The 14,608-nt window shown below is 54.6% G+C and overlaps 1 protein-coding gene across 4 annotated transcripts; it reads right to left on the bottom strand.

Annotated features, from left to right (window-relative positions):
• Window positions 1–1,069: 1,069 nt before the first annotated feature.
• Window positions 1,070–11,257, bottom strand: POMGNT1 (protein O-linked mannose N-acetylglucosaminyltransferase 1 (beta 1,2-)). Of its 4 annotated transcripts, XM_025420234.3 has the most exons (23): window positions 10,625–10,757; window positions 9,983–10,146; window positions 9,716–9,885; window positions 8,986–9,100; window positions 8,719–8,837; window positions 7,995–8,060; window positions 7,782–7,895; window positions 6,842–6,959; window positions 6,553–6,651; window positions 6,259–6,386; window positions 5,854–5,924; window positions 5,550–5,625; window positions 5,287–5,370; window positions 5,156–5,197; window positions 4,888–4,946; window positions 4,475–4,547; window positions 4,249–4,377; window positions 4,038–4,163; window positions 2,994–3,058; window positions 2,769–2,813; window positions 2,192–2,327; window positions 1,827–1,936; window positions 1,070–1,744 (listed from the first exon to the last, which is right to left on the bottom strand). In XM_025420234.3, exons 3-23 carry the CDS (start codon window positions 9,833–9,835, stop codon window positions 1,657–1,659), a joined length of 1,983 nt encoding a protein of 660 aa, XP_025276019.1. In that variant the 5' UTR covers window positions 9,836–9,885; window positions 9,983–10,146; window positions 10,625–10,757; the 3' UTR covers window positions 1,070–1,656. The 4 variants fall into 4 exon arrangements, with proteins under 4 accessions (XP_025276019.1, XP_025276020.1, XP_025276018.1 ...); XM_025420235.3 differs by lacking the exons at window positions 9,983–10,146; window positions 10,625–10,757 and adding an exon at window positions 11,141–11,257; XM_025420233.3 differs by lacking the exon at window positions 9,983–10,146 and having other exon boundaries at window positions 10,625–10,782.
• Window positions 11,258–14,608: the final 3,351 nt, after the last annotated feature.

Below are 14,608 nucleotides of genomic sequence, written 5' to 3'. Positions count from 1 at the left end.
CCTACAGAGAGCTGCAGGCGATTGTTTGCCCAGGGCGGACCTCCCCTCCTCACTGGCTAACCGCTCCTCCCCCAGCTCTAACAGTACCTCAAGTACTCTATCTCTAGCAAACACTGAAGGCGTCAGGGTGGCAAGAAACGGTCCCAGCAGCACACCACCTGTGTCACTGTGGAGCTGGGCTCCAGGCAACAGTGGGGGAGGGTGGAGTAGAGCTGGTGAAAGGGCAGGAGTTCTAGGCCATTCCTGCCTCCCTGGCCAGGGCTCTACATAAGGAGCTCACCAGGCTCACCTTGAAAGGACTGCAGGCTGACCCCTTCTCAAGAGGTGTGTCCCATACTCACCTCTGATCCTAAGTCCTGTACAGATCCCTTAAATGTCCTGCCCCCTGCCTTAGGCTTTCTCACCCACTACCTGTAGACAATCCCATTCATTTCCTGGTGCTTCTATGACTTAGTTAGATCTTCCTAATCTCTTTGGGTCACTGGGCTGGGTGAGAATCTGACGAAAATGATGGGTTTTCTCCAGAAAAATGCCTAGACATGGAATCCGCATACCAGGTACCCTAAGGGCCACAGATCCTTCCTCTTACAACTCCCATCTGCAGCCCAGTCCTAGCCTCCTGGATAATACTGGTCTGGTTCTGGTTCACCTACTTCCTTTATATCCCCACTAGTCTCCCTTGTTCTCCCATTGCTTCCCTCACCCCCGAGGATTCCTTTTTGCTCTCTTGCTCCATCTCTGGGGACAGGTACCTGCCCAGACAAGCTAGGCAAGTGAACAGCCCCATGGGGAAGGGGTTTGAGGTAGCTGCTCTAAGCTCAGCCTCAAGTAGAGTGAGGCTAGGGTCAAGTTCATGTCCTAAGGTGGAGCTAGGGAAAAATCCTGGAGTTTGAGACTTGGGCATCCCCTGGTGGCCAAATGGCCCCAAATGGAAGCTAAATCCTGTGGAGGACAGTAAGGAAATCTCACTATCCATCATAACCATTCTCTCTCCTACTTACCGATTTTTCTCTCTCTCTCACACTCACATACCCACCCACCCACCCCCCCCAGTCATAAAACACATCCCTGGAGGTTTTCTCCTTTTTTAATCAATGACCACCTTATCCAGCTTTGGAAACCTGGACAAAGGGGAGGCTGAGAAGAGGCCTGGTTCCGTGTCTGAGGGTCTCTGAGTGAGTCTGCATCAGCAGGCGGGCCCCAGCGGGCCTGTCCATGGGTTGGGCACAGCAGGTTCCTGAGTAAGAGCCAGCCCCACCCTCAGGGCAGCACCCCAGCCAAGAAAGGAGTCAAGGCCCTATAGGCTTCAGCCTATTCCCAAGGCCCTCAGGACAGTCAATAAATAGGTTAGATTCTGAGCCAGGCCTGGGAGGAGGGTGTGTGCAAAGGGCAGGATCAGCTGCCCAGGGACCCCAATGATTCCCAGGTACTATCCTGCCCCTTCCCAACAGGGAAGTAAATAAATAGACCTCCAACTCAGGTATATGGGCGTTGGAGCAGGGGAAGCCTCCCCTTTGGGTTAGTAATTAAGTCTCATGTTAAAAACAAGCCAGCGCCAACCCCGACCAGTGTCTACAAAATCCTACAGGATGGGGTGAAGGGCTAGCCTGCCTGGGGGTACACAGTACCCAGCCCTGCAGGGTCCTGAAGGAGGTCTCATGTCTGTTCTGCGGCTCCTGGGACTCCCTCTTCCTTTGGAGGTGGCTCCAGGAAAATTGGGGTGATTGATGGTGGCTTCTTCACCCTGGGAAGATAATTTGACAATGTATAGGGAAGAGGTAATCCCACTAGTCTCCCACTTCCCGGGGCAGAAAAGAGTCACTCACGAGTAGGGGGAGGCTGGGACGCCCACCACCAGGAAGTGATTCTTCTTTCGAAACAACCTCCACAGGCCCCGGTGGTTGCCACGCACATCCAGGTCCCAGATATGGAGGCACTGGAAGAAGTGGGTGGGGGGAGAGACAGGGATCAGAGAGCCACGGGGGCAGGAGGGGGTGCAACTGAGGACCCTTGGTCCAGCCCCCACCCCTCCTCTGCAGTCTCCTCCATCTAGAAGATGTAGCATCTTCTAGAATATGGTATTGGACAAAGGGGCTGGAAGAGGGGTTCCCAGAGTCTGAAGAGGAGGTTCTAAGGTAGAAGATTCCAGAACAAAGGCTCCCTGTATCTGGTGGGAGTGTTAGTGGGGCACCTTGGCAAGCTGGGTCCAGGTGGTGAAGTCATCATCCTTCTCCATTCGGATGAAGGCCACATAGGTGTGGCCCTCTGTGTCTGGCAGGAAAGAGTCTTCACAAGGGTTCCTGCTGTGGTCCAGAACCTCAGCCTCACTGCAGCAAGGGAGAGGGGGTAGAAAGGCCAGGATGGAGCCTGCCTCACGGGTCTGGTAAACCAGGCCCTGCGCTTACTTTTTTTTTTTTTTTTTAAATGTTTTATTTATTTATTCATGAGAGACAGAGAGAGAGAGAGAGAGAGAGAGAGAGAGGCAGAGACACAGGCAGAGGGAGAAGCAGGCTCCTTGCAGGGAGCCTGGCGTGGGACTCGATCCTGGGACTCCAGGATCATGCCCTGGGCCGAAAGCAGGCGACAAACCACTGAGCCAACCGGGCTGCCTTCTGTGCTTACTTTAATGCTGTGCTATCGCTGTCCTGAAATTCTTAATTTTTGAACAAGATGCCCTGATTTTCATTTTGCAGTGGGTCACAGCGCCAAGACCCCCGGTTTTCGCCTCCTCATTCCCTGCCATACATCCCGACTGCCAAAGGCCATACCTGAGCAGCCTGTGAATTTCCACTTCATAAGCTTCCTTCTTCAGACTGAAGGAGAAGGGAAGATGGGTCAGGAGAAGGGACGAGCCTTCAGGTTCCAGGGGCGAGGTGAAGGATCACGTGGGAATTCGGGGGCAGGAGGGCCGGGGTAAGAAACAGGCCCCGGGGTTGGCAGGGAATACTGAGGATTGGTCATCAAGGCTCCTCTGCCCTGTCCCCAGCCCCCACCTGTCCACGTTCCTGAGCTGGACACCTGGAACCGTGTTGAACTTGTGCTTCTTGAAGTAGGCCTCCTGGAGCAGGTGTGAGGGTGAACATCAGGCCTTTCAAGTGGGGCTCGTACCCCCCGCTGACCCACCACAAGCCCCACAGATGAAGTCCTGGACCCACAGAAGTCCCTCTCACTGCTCCCGGCCCCTGCCCCCATCTTCCCCATCCTCTTCTTCATAGCATCCTTGGCAGGCTCTTACTAGCTTTAATTTGGGCTCTACCATCGCTAGAGAGCTCATGCCCACACGGCAGCTCATGCTACTGACCCCTGAGCTAGTCCCTGTTCCCAGGGGCTGTCCTTGGGTCTGCTGTTGTAGAGCCACAGAAGGCAGGAACGGGCCCTACCGGGCCTGGTGCGCAAAAGGACAGGCTGTGCTGAGGGGGGAAGCAAGTGCTGTGACTGAGGTACCAACAGGGACCTCAGGGAAGTGCCTGCCCCTCTGTGGGAGGTGACTGGGGTCTTGTGTAAGCCAGCCTTCGGGGCTTCAGGGTCCTTTTGGCTTCTAGGAGGTTTCGAGCTGTTCATCTGTTCCTTCAGGCTGGGCTGTCTCAAGGCACACTCTTGCTGTAACTGGGGACTGGCCCTTTAGGCACAGCTGGGGAAGGCATGGTGGGACCGAGGACGTCCCTGTTCATGCCAGGCGGAGGCGTGGGCCCCCACATTTGCAAGGACAGGAGAGGGCAGGGCTGCGTAAGTGCCGGGTGGCAGAAATACCCTCCCCACACCCACAGTCTGGTGCTAAGAATAGTAATAATAAAAATAATACCAGCTAACCCTTATATAATGCTTGCAGTTCAAAGCATTTTACATATAGTAACTCATTTAAACCTCAGAGTCTCAAAACCTTATGAGGTAGGCAGTATTTTTATCCTCATTTTTAAAAATAAAGAAACTGAGGCAAAAGAAGATAAGACACGTCCCCCCGGGCTGCTCTGGAGCCCGTGCTCTCGCTCCATCCACCACACTGTGCCCGCCTCCACAACATCCTGCTTCCCACTCACGTGGAAGTAGCCGTTCATGTTGAGGCCAACGATGCCGAAGTGGTAGGATCGGGAAACATCGGGGATGATGCACTCTCGGCCTCGGCGTTGTTCGGGCATCCGCATCCACATGTCCCAGTCCCAGAGCTGGGGGGCAAGGAAAGTCATGAAGGTGAAGGGGTTTGCAGCCAATGGGGGACTCCAGCCCTCCCATCCTCCCCTGCCAGGGCACCTTTTCTGGTGTGGGCCACTTGGGCTCAAGCTCCTCCTTGTACAAGGACTTCCTGAGCACCCAGCCCAGCCCAGGCATGGTCTCCACACGGTACAGCAGTGCTGGGTCCTCAGCCGTGTGTTCGTATCCCTGGTGGGGGGGGGGCAGGCACGGGGGGTGGGGTGGAGGAGGGCTTAGCTCAGTGCTTGTACCACTCCCCTAGGTGACCCCTGGCCCCTTGGCTTACCTGGTCATTCCAGGCAGAGATACAGTACAGGCTGTCATCCTCCTCCAGTAGGTGGATGGATTGGCTCAGGAAACTGAGAGAGGCAGGGTCCAAGGGTTCAGGGAAGGGCAAGGACAAACCCAGTCACATAGTGATGCTGGAAGAGCTGGAGATGGGACTCAGGAGTCATGCCTGCTTGTCCCTCCCCCTAAATCCCCACTGTCTCTACCCATCCTTTCTACTCTCTACTCCAACCCCAACACCTGCCATCCTACTTTTGCTCAGGCTTTCCCCCCACTTTTGAGCTGACTTCCCCCACAAAGCTCTCCCAGACACCCCCTGCCTGCCTCCCTGGAGAGCCAGTAAGGAAAGAGGCCCGAGGCAGCAGGTAGGAGCTGCATGGAGAGCCACTTATGGAGGGGTACTCCCCTCACCTGAAAAAATCCACAGCAATGTCCAAGTCCTCTTCCAGGACCACGGCAAACCTGGCTTCCTGCAGGGGGCAGGGGGGACAGCATGACCCCAGGGGCCCTTTCCCATCCTGTGCCTCCTCCACCCCCATCCCACTTCTCAGGCAGCACTCCCCACATTTTCCAGATCAGGAAGCTGAGGCCCAGACAGGGGAAGAGCTTGCTATATAGTAAGACCAGGCTTTATACCCACATTTCCCTTCCCTAGGTCCAAGGGCTTTGGACTACTCACCGGAAACAGGTTGAAAGTGGCAGTGAGGCTGGCTTTGTAGTGCTGGGTGGGGAGTGGAAATGGGGTGCATGAGCTGCAGGGTGGACGGCGGGGTCAAGTGTCTGCCCCTTCCGTCCTCGCCTAGGCCATACCTGAGACACACGGGCGTTCTTGATGCTGATGGGAGTGTGCTGGATGCCCCTCAGACCAAACAGTGCCACCACATCCATTGGCTCCTGAGGGCACGGCTACGGTCACCCTGTGAATCACTTCCCCCTGCCCGCCCCATGGCTCCGCCATGCCGAGCCATTCACATTTCACAGCCTTTGCCTGGGCTGTTGGTCTCGTGATCATCGCTGCTCTGTCCCCACGGCCCTGGACCCTGCCCTTCCCATAGCCCCCGAGCCCCACTCACCTCGTAGTAGCCATCAATGAAAACTGTTATCATCTGGGGGGACACCCCCTGGGCTGAGAGCAGAGAGCGCAGCATCCTGGGGAGCCCAGGGATGGGTTAGGTACTCTGTCCCCCCAACTCAGGGCCCCCCTGTGCTTATCAGTGGGCCCATGTTCCCCATGTTCTCCCACATGGGTGAATGGGCCTAGAACCTATTGCCCCCCACCCCCACCTCAAGAGTTCCACCTACAGGTGGATGAGCCCAAGGAGCTTCACCCGGGGCTAAGCACCACCCAGGGCTGGACCAACCCCCTCCCAGGCTCACCTATACAAGTAATTGGGCCGGTTCCCTGCAATGACAGCCACAGGCACATTGAGGACATTGTTGTCTGGGAGCTGAGGGAGAAACAGCTTTTAGCTCTTGCCTCCCTCCTTCTTCAAACTGGGACCCCCACCCAGGGAAGAGTTCTTGGGGAGAAGGCAACTCCAGGGTAGACAGGGAAGCAGCAGAGGGTTTCTCTGTTGGGGCCCTTCCACACACTCAACCCAACTCCAATTAGGAGCCTTTGTTCACATGGTCGGCCCTGCCCCCCCTTTCAGAGGTCAGCACAAATCCTCGGGTCCTGGTTCCCTCTTGGCCTGGGGTCCAGAAACCCAACCTGGCCCTTTCCAAGGGCTCCTTGCCAAGCTGAGAAGGAGTCTGAGCCTCACTGTCTAAGGCCTCACTCACTGGGTCAGGGCTGAACTCGATGGGTGTGGGGTCCTTGCAGCTGCACACACTCCCATAGCCCTCGACTTTGCTGCAGAAGCGCCGGCGGCGACGGTTCAGCTCTGTGTCTGCCCAGTGGCACTCGGCCTCTGAGGGAAGGGAGGGGTCAACAGGAGGAGGCATTAGGGGCCGCAAGGCTGGTGTGGTTTACAGAGCCCCAGGCACCCAGTGAAGAAAATAAAGTTTCATAAATAGGACCCAAATGCCCACCTCCAGCCCAGGCACTGGAGCCCAGCACCAGCCCCCCAACCCCACCTTCTGCTGAGCTCAGCGGCACATCTGTCTTCAGCAGGACTGGGTCCCCCCAGGAGGAGAGGGCAGGTGACTTAGAATGTTTCTCCCCAAGGACAGGACCTAGCAGGGACAGGAATGAGGCACAATGGGGGCTCAGGCTCCAGTTTTAAAGCGGCTTCTCCTCTCTGCCCACTTTCAGCCAGCCCATCATTTCGGGCTCCTATTTGCCCCCAACCCCACCCCAGTTCTTGGGGTTCTGCTCCTCCTGGGCCCCTCATCCCATAGGGTGTATGGCCTGTGGTGCTGGTACCTCCTTTGCGTCCCACAAAGGCCCAAGTGTCCCTCCAGCCAAGGGCAGGGCCGGCCTGGCTGCCCAGGCTCCTCAGCAGAGCCTTGGCTGTGTCCTTGAGGTGGAAGGAGCCCTCGTCCTGGGAGACCAGAGAAGGTAGTCAGCCTGACTGGCATGGTTCTGGGAGACCTGGCTTCATGGAACATTCGCTGTCAGGCACCATGCAAAACCTTTGATTTTAAATTAGCTCATTAAATGATCATGACAACCCTCTGAGGTTACTATCCTGCCACGGATAAGAAAACCAAAGGCTTAGAGAGATTCTGAGAATCATCCAAGGTCACTGGGCTAGTAAATCCTTACCAGGATCCCACACAATCTGCGCCCCTCCACCCTCTTCCCCCCCACTCCCCTCCCCTCCCTGAATTTGCTCCGGCTCCACTGGCACCCTTGCAGTTCCTCGAGCATGCCAGCACTGTCCTACCTCAGAGCACACCTCACCATTCTTCTGATCTAGAACATCTTCCTCCAGATATTCGCCTGGCCCTCTCCTCACGTCGTCCAGCTTTCTGCTCACATGTCACTTCCTTACAGAGACCTTCCCCTTCTAAAATGCATCACCCACTACTCTGTCTCTTTTGCTTTATTGTCTTCATTAAGTTATCATCTCCTGACATCATACATGTACTGGGCTTTTTTTGTTGTTGATCTTGCCCTGTGGAATGGAAGCTCCATAACGGTTGCTTCCTATCCTATCTCCAGCACCCAGAGCAGTGCCTGGCACACAGTAGGGGCTCAGTAACTATTTGCTGAATAAAAATGACAAGCTTAAGATTGGAACCTGTATTACCTTTCTCGAGAGGCTCTTCCCACTATGTTTTATTAGGGGTAGAGAGCCCAGAGTCGTGAGCAAGGTTGGAGTTGGGGGCATAGAGAAAGGAACCAAGGAACAGTCACTGACCTTGACAGTGCAGATAAGTACTCGGCCAGGCGCCACCATGTTGAGGAACAGCACCATGGCCTCATCCTCATGAGGTGAGTATGTGTCAAATACACGCTTTGCCATCACATGGCCCTGGCAGGGGACATACCTCTTGTGAGTTAGTGTCAACAGCAAGGAGGGCTCATCTTCAGCCCTGTAGCCAACCGCCTCCCCCCGCCCCAAGAACCTCACCGTAGCCTGGTTGAGAACGATGACATGGATGCCACGGCCCTGCTCCCGAGCCTCGTCCTCCAGCACCTACCGGGAGGCGGAGACAAAGTCCACCTCTTCACTCTGGCATTTGAGGTTTCTCTGTCTTATGGGAACTCAACAAACGAGATGCATGAAACCTCCCCTCCTGCCTATGATTCTGTGAACTGTTCTTTTCTGACCCAGCCTGAATGCCACCTCTTCCGGAAAACCTCCTTAACTTGCCCATCAAGAGAGATCAGATCTTTCTACAACCCTCCTCTCCATGGCTTTCAGGCACTTAGAGCCCTAGAATGTGTCTTCCTCATGTTGGAGATACCATAATACATCGATCAAGACCCTCAAATGAGAACCGGGTGTGATTACCCCTAGGTCCCCAGTGCCCAAGACAAGGCTGAGGCCAAGGAAGAGACCAAAAAGTAGTTATGAAATAAAGAAATCAATGAATTATCTGCCTACTACTACTACTAATGATCCCTTTTGATAATATCCCACTACCTGTAACACATTTCACATACTTTTCATTTAGTCCCGACAAGTAGAAATCATTAGTTCCAGCCTACAGATAAGGAACTGAGGCCTCCAGAACCACCTAGCTCAAAAGTGGAAGAGATGCAGTTATCCACGCAGGCAGTGGAGCCCAGAACTAGGGGACCACACCCTGAGTAGAATACAGTGACTCTACCCCAGACACTGGCCCACTCACCGTAGTGCCATCCACTGCCACATATACTTTGCTGCGGCTTGAGTACACCTCCACATCCAGAACGCGTCGGGGACCACTGCCTCTGCGCCGTGAGGGCTCTAATCGGCCCAGGGCCTCATCTGTCAGGGTGCAACAGGTTGTGGCAACAGTCTCTCCAGCACAGTATCATCCGCTGGAGTGTGCCTACCATTGCAGTGGTGAGATCCTAGGGGACCCCACCCCCATCCTTCACCCCACCAGCCAATCCCATCCTCAGCCTGGCCCCACCATAGTCTTGCTCTGGCTCCGGGTCTCCATTGGCTTCGCTGATTGCTCGCCGCGTGTCCAGGATCAACTTAATGTTGACAATGACGGTCACCAGTAGGAAAAGCACTGCCCCTGTCTGAGGGGAGGGGTAGGGATGACTGAAGAGGGGTGCCCCCTCCAGATCACTTAGGGACTTCCTGAAAGGAGGGCCCTGGCTGCAGGGGGACACAGGCAGAGCCTGGGACCTGTCTCTCCTCCCTCTGTCTGCCCACTTCTCCCCCAACCAGGATTCAGTTTCAAGACCACCTCCTCCAGGGGACCACCTCGACCCCTCTCTCTTCATCAGGGCCCTCCCTACCCAGAGCTCCTGGATGCTTCCATTTGAGGCCCTGATTTCCTTGGTCCCCTCCACAATTAGTTCCCAGAGAGGGAGCCAGTCCCAGAGAACCAAGCTGGGGATCAGAAGACCTGGGTCTTAGCTCTGCCGCCTGGCGGATATGGGTCCCTGAGCAAAGCCTTCCTGACTAGACTTCAGGTTTCCGTCAGAAGCCTAGAGGGTTGTACTTGGGTTCTGATTCCAGAACTCTGGGCCCAAACCACCACCTCGTAGGGATATGACACAAAGAGGTGTCCCGTCTAGGAACCTGCTGCCTGTTTCCAGGGTTGGGAGCAGCCAAGGTAGGTCCCGGTGCCCAGAGTCTAGGGTAAAGCTGCGAGGGAGCCCGGGGCGGGGGCCAGGACATCTCTCTACCTGACAAAGCCTGCGCAAAGCCCGCTGGTTGGTCAGTTTGTACTTCCAGGTAAGATACCAGCTCCGCTTCTTCCGAGCCCCAAAGGGCTTGATGAGGGAGCTGGGCTTCCAGTCGTCCATGCCGGGTTGGGGAGTCACCACTGTCCTGGCCAACCCATGCCTTCAGGAATCTGAGAGGACCAGAGGGTCACAGGGAGTCAGGTGTTCCTCCCAAAGCCTGATGCCTTCTGGGGAGCCCAGGGAGGACCCCCGGCAACGCCTCCCTGCCATCATTCAGGCTGTGTGACTTGGGAAAAGTGGCCCAACTGCTCTGGAAAGGAAGCCTCGGAGGGGTCAGCCAGCCTGGAGACTCCCCTGGGGCGGGGGAGCAGCGGAGCCGCCCGGGGCCCCAGCGCAGAGGCCAAGTAATCAGCTCTCAGGTTCAGCAGCCCCTAAAAGGACCAAGCCCCGGCCCTCCTAGTCCTGGGGTGCGCCAGCGGCACAGGCCCCCCCCAGCCCCGGCCCCCAATCCTCCAGTCCCAGTCCTCCTAGTCCCGGGGTGCGCCGGGGCACAGACCCCCCCCCCCCGCCCCGGCCCCCAATCCTCCAGCCCCGGTCCTCCTAGTCCGGGGTGCGCCGGGGCACAGACCCCCCCCCCAGCCCCGGCCCCCAATCCTCCAGCCCCGGTCCTCCTAGTCCCGGGGTGCGCCGGGGCACAGACACCCCCTAGCCGGGCCCCCAATCCCCCAGCCCCGGTCCTCCTAGTCCGGGGTGCGCCGGGGCACCCCCCCCCCCCAGCCCCGGCCCCCAGTCCCCAGCCCCGGGCGCCCTCACCCTCTCCCACCCGGCCCCGCTCCCCGCCGCCCGAGGGCTCGGGAGCCCAGCCCCGGCCGCGCCACCCCCCGGGGACTCCCGCCGCGAACCACTCACGGCTCAGGGCGCCCGGGCCCCGCTCGGGCCCCTCTCGGGCCCGCACTGCTCCGCCCGGCGCGCCGCGGCCTCCGCCTCCTCCATGCCGCTCGCCGCCCCGCCCCGGCCGGCCCGGCCCGCCTCCCCGCTTCCGCCGCCGCCGCGGGGTGAGAGGGCGGCGGGCGGCGCTTAGGGCGGCGGCGGCGGCGGCGGGGCCGCGAGCGCTGGCTTCCCCGGCGGCTTCGCAACGGGCGGCGGGGCGGGGCGGGGCGGGGCGGGGGGACAGCGGGGCCCCAGCGCCGCGGGGGGCAGCCCGGCCGCAGTCGGAGCCCCAGCGCCTTGACTAGCCCGCTCGGTGCCAGGGTCAGAGGGCCTTCGGGCCTGGGCGCCGCCGCCGCGCCCCTGGCCTGCGCAAGGGTGTCTTCGGAGGCCGAGGGGAATTCAAACCCGCTGCTACCTCTAGCCTAGACCTGGGGCAGGTCTCTTCACCTTGGGCTCAGCCCGGATCCCCGGGTCTGTGAGATGGGGTGCGCTTACAGGATGCTTACGCCGTGCAGTCACCGTTCCAAGCACTTGGCCGGCATCAGCTCATTTCGTTCCACAACGGCTCCTTGAGGTAGATATTATTAGTAATGAGGCCCCAGGGCACAAAGCTGGGGGAGCTAGAACTCAAACATCGGTATCACATCTCCAGATTCCACCCCTAACCCCCGCCCTATACTGACAAGAATAATAGCGTTGTTGTGAAGCTTTAATGACATAATACATACAAAGCACTTAGCTGAACACAGTGGGTCTTAAACTTCACCTTGCATCAGAATCACTCTGAGGGCGTCTTAAAACACAAATTGCTGGGCCCCGTTATGGGTTTTCGATTCAATAGTCTGGGGCAGAGCAGAAGACTGCATTTCTAACACGTTTCTAGATGATGGTGATGCTTACTTGAAGTGAGTAGCTAGTTTTAAGCAGAGAAGTGATAGAGTCCTATTTAAGAGAAAGTTTTAAGCAGAGAAGTGATAGAGTCCTATTTAAGAGAAATGTGCTGTTTTATGGAGAATATTTTAAAAGGAAATGGAGGAAACCAGAGTTTTTGAGTTCTCCATATTCCACCTGCTTCCTAAGCGGTGGGATGGTATCGTCCAAAATGTTAACAGTACTTATCTTTTTTTTTTTTAATTTTATTTATTCATGAGAGACATACAGAGAGAGGCAGAGACACAGGCAGAGGGAAAAGCAGGCTCTTCTCAGGGAGCCCGATGTGGGACTCGATCCCTGTACCTGGGATCACTCCCTGAACCCAAGACAGACACTCAAACACTGAGCCACCCAGGTGTCCCTAACAGTACTTATCTTAAAAGTTCAAGTATTGGATGATTTTTCCTAAGAAGTATGTATTAGAGAATAGAAGAAAATCCAACACATCTTATTAGCATTTAAAAAAGATATCTCTCAGGGCTCCTTTCTGATCTTTGCTTCTCACTCTTCAGGGAAGATCTTATGCACTCTCCTGACCTCTGTTACCACCAAGATTCTTATGCTCATGTCTGCAGTCCTAACATTTCTCCTGAGTTCTAGGCTGACCTAGGTCTGACTGCCTGCTGGACATCTTCACAGGGTCCTCCATCTCAATGTAACCCCTGCTGTGATCATCTCTTCCCATTTCTAGACCTCTTCCTGGGTTCCCTTCCTTTTTAATGGCATCAGGCTAAACAGCTGAGAGCCACCCTTGAATCCTCTTCTCCAGCAACAAGTCCAGGTCTGTTTGCTCCCCCCTGTATTCTCTGTACCACACACACTGGCTAGCAATTAGTAGACTATCCGTAATATTATTGAAATCCTTGCTTTCTTTAAACAAGCATTCATAAATGCCACTATAAATAAATCAACATAACCAGTCACCAAGTCTTGTCAATCTTACCTCCTTAAGAGTTCTCCATTCTGGGCAGCCCAGATGGCTCAGCGGTTTAGTACTGCCTTCCGCCCAGGGCTTGATCCTGGAGACCCAGGACCCAGTCCCACATCAGGCTCCCTGCATGGAGCCTGCTTCTCCCTCCGCCTGTGTCTCTGCCTCTGTATCTCTCATGAATAAGTAAATAAAATCTTTAAAAAAAAAAATTATCCATTCTGGTCTTTTTTTTTTGGATTTTATTTATTCATTCATGAGAGATACACAGAGAGAGGCAGAGACATAGGCAGAGGGAGAAACAGGCTCCCTGTGGGAGGCCTGATGAGGGACTCAATCCCTGGACCCTGGTATCAGGACCTGAGCCAAAGGCAGACACTCAGCTACTGAGCCACCCAATTGCCCCCTGGTCTAACTCTTCTGCAACCTCACAACCAACCCCCTTGTCCAGGCCATTTCAGTTTCTTGATTTCCAATCAGTTTCCTCGACTCCAGATTTGTACCCCTCCAATCCTTTCCCCTTGCAAAATTCAGAGTAATTTTTCAAAAAGGCAAATCTGTTTTTTTAACCTCTGATTTAAAACCCTTCCCTGGACCAACAGATACTAAGGAAAAATATTTTACTTAAGATTACAAAGGTAACCGTTAGATGAACTAAAAATAGTGATAGAAATAAATATACAGGGTGAATGGAGGAGGGGAAATACAGAGTATAAGTGAGATAAATCATATTGATTGTATTAGGAAGTTGGTAGACAATATTTAAAATTAAGAAATAGTAGTACTGTATAAGCGTATGTGGGGTTATGTGTATAAACACCAGGAAAAAAAAAGCTGAATGTTGTTGCCTCTGGGAGTGGGGCTAGAGGTGGGAAAGGAAAGAGCTGGTTAACTATCTTTGCATTGTAAATCCTTCTGTGACCATGCGCTGGAATTACTTGGATTAAACACCCAAATCAAGCCAAAACAAAAAAGTTTTTTGTGGTTCCCCATGGCCTATAAAATACAACCCAAGCACCATAGAACCATCTTCTATAGCCACATTACTCCAAGTGTGGTCCCTCGATCAGCAACATGGCCGTCACCTAGGAGCTTATTAGAAAAGAAGAACCGCAGGCCCCATCCCAGATCTACAGAATCACAATCTGCATTTTAACAAGGCTTGCAGAAAATTCAAATGCAGTCAAGCTTAAGAAGCATCAGTCTAAAAAAAAAAGGCATCAGTCTACAGGATCAAGCATGATCTGGCCGATCTGGACTTTTTTATCTTCAATACTAGTTGCTTCTCATTGGCCAGAAGTGTTATTTTCTACTTCTTTAATCTAAACTCAGTGGCAGGGCACCCAGCTGGCTTAGTCAGAAGAGCATGTAACTCTTGGTCTCTGGGTCTGCGTTCCAACTCTACATTGGGCATAGAGATTACATTTTTTTTTTAAGATTTTATTTATTTATTTATTTGAGAGAGGGAGAGAGATTTTATTTATTTATTTATTTGAGAGAGGGAGAGGGAGAAGCAGACTCCCTCCTGAGCAGGGAGCCTGATGCAGGGTTCCTTCCATCCCTGGACCCTGGGATCATGACCTGAGCTGAAGGCAGACACTTAACCCACGGAGCTACCCAGGTGCCCTAGAGATTACTTTAGATTAAATGAATAAATAAACTTAAAAAAAATAAATTCCGTGGCTACACTGAAAGTGCATGTGGGTGTCAGTAGCTAGCTAGATTCTAACCACTGTTCTAGACCCAACCCTCCCAACCCTCCCACCCCACCCCAGGAAGCCTTTCAAAACCCTCTGCAGTTCTGGGTCACCACTGTTCCTTAAACTCCCCTATGGCTGAGGGTGCTTAGGCTTTGTTCAGCAAACACTTATCGAACGCCTGCTGTATGCCTGCTGTATGCCGGGCCGGATTCAGTCGGCAGAATGGGGAGAAGGCACTGAACTCTGCTAGCGCTCCTTCAAGTACAAATCCAAGTACATACAGATCGCCCAGCCCCACCCATTCCAGGGCCAGACGTGTGCGCGCAGCACTCGAACACACACACGCACAGGCACAGACACGCACGCACGCCGGCACAGTCTGCGCGGCTTTTCTGAGAGTTA

This window comes from Canis lupus, chromosome 15 (assembly GCF_003254725.2).
Source record: "Canis lupus dingo isolate Sandy chromosome 15, ASM325472v2, whole genome shotgun sequence".
Classification (NCBI taxonomy): Eukaryota; Metazoa; Chordata; class Mammalia; order Carnivora; family Canidae; genus Canis; species Canis lupus.
Note: the sequence above shows the minus strand (reverse complement) of the source record. Positions and strands in the feature narration are given on the sequence as shown.

Bases quoted from the DNA above. Each gene is read 5' to 3' on its own strand.
- POMGNT1 (XM_025420235.3), bottom strand. From the start codon at position 9,835: ATGGACGACTGGAAGCCCAGCTCCCTCATCAAGCCCTTTGGGGCTCGG. The intron at 4,164-4,248 runs GTGCCCTGGCAG...CTTGCCCCCCAG, and splicing joins AGTGGCCCACACCAGAAAAG to CTCTGGGACTGGGACATGTG. The intron at 1,937-2,191 runs GTGCCCCACTAA...CACTTCTTCCAG, and splicing joins CCTGGACCCAGCTTGCCAAG to TGCCTCCATATCTGGGACCT.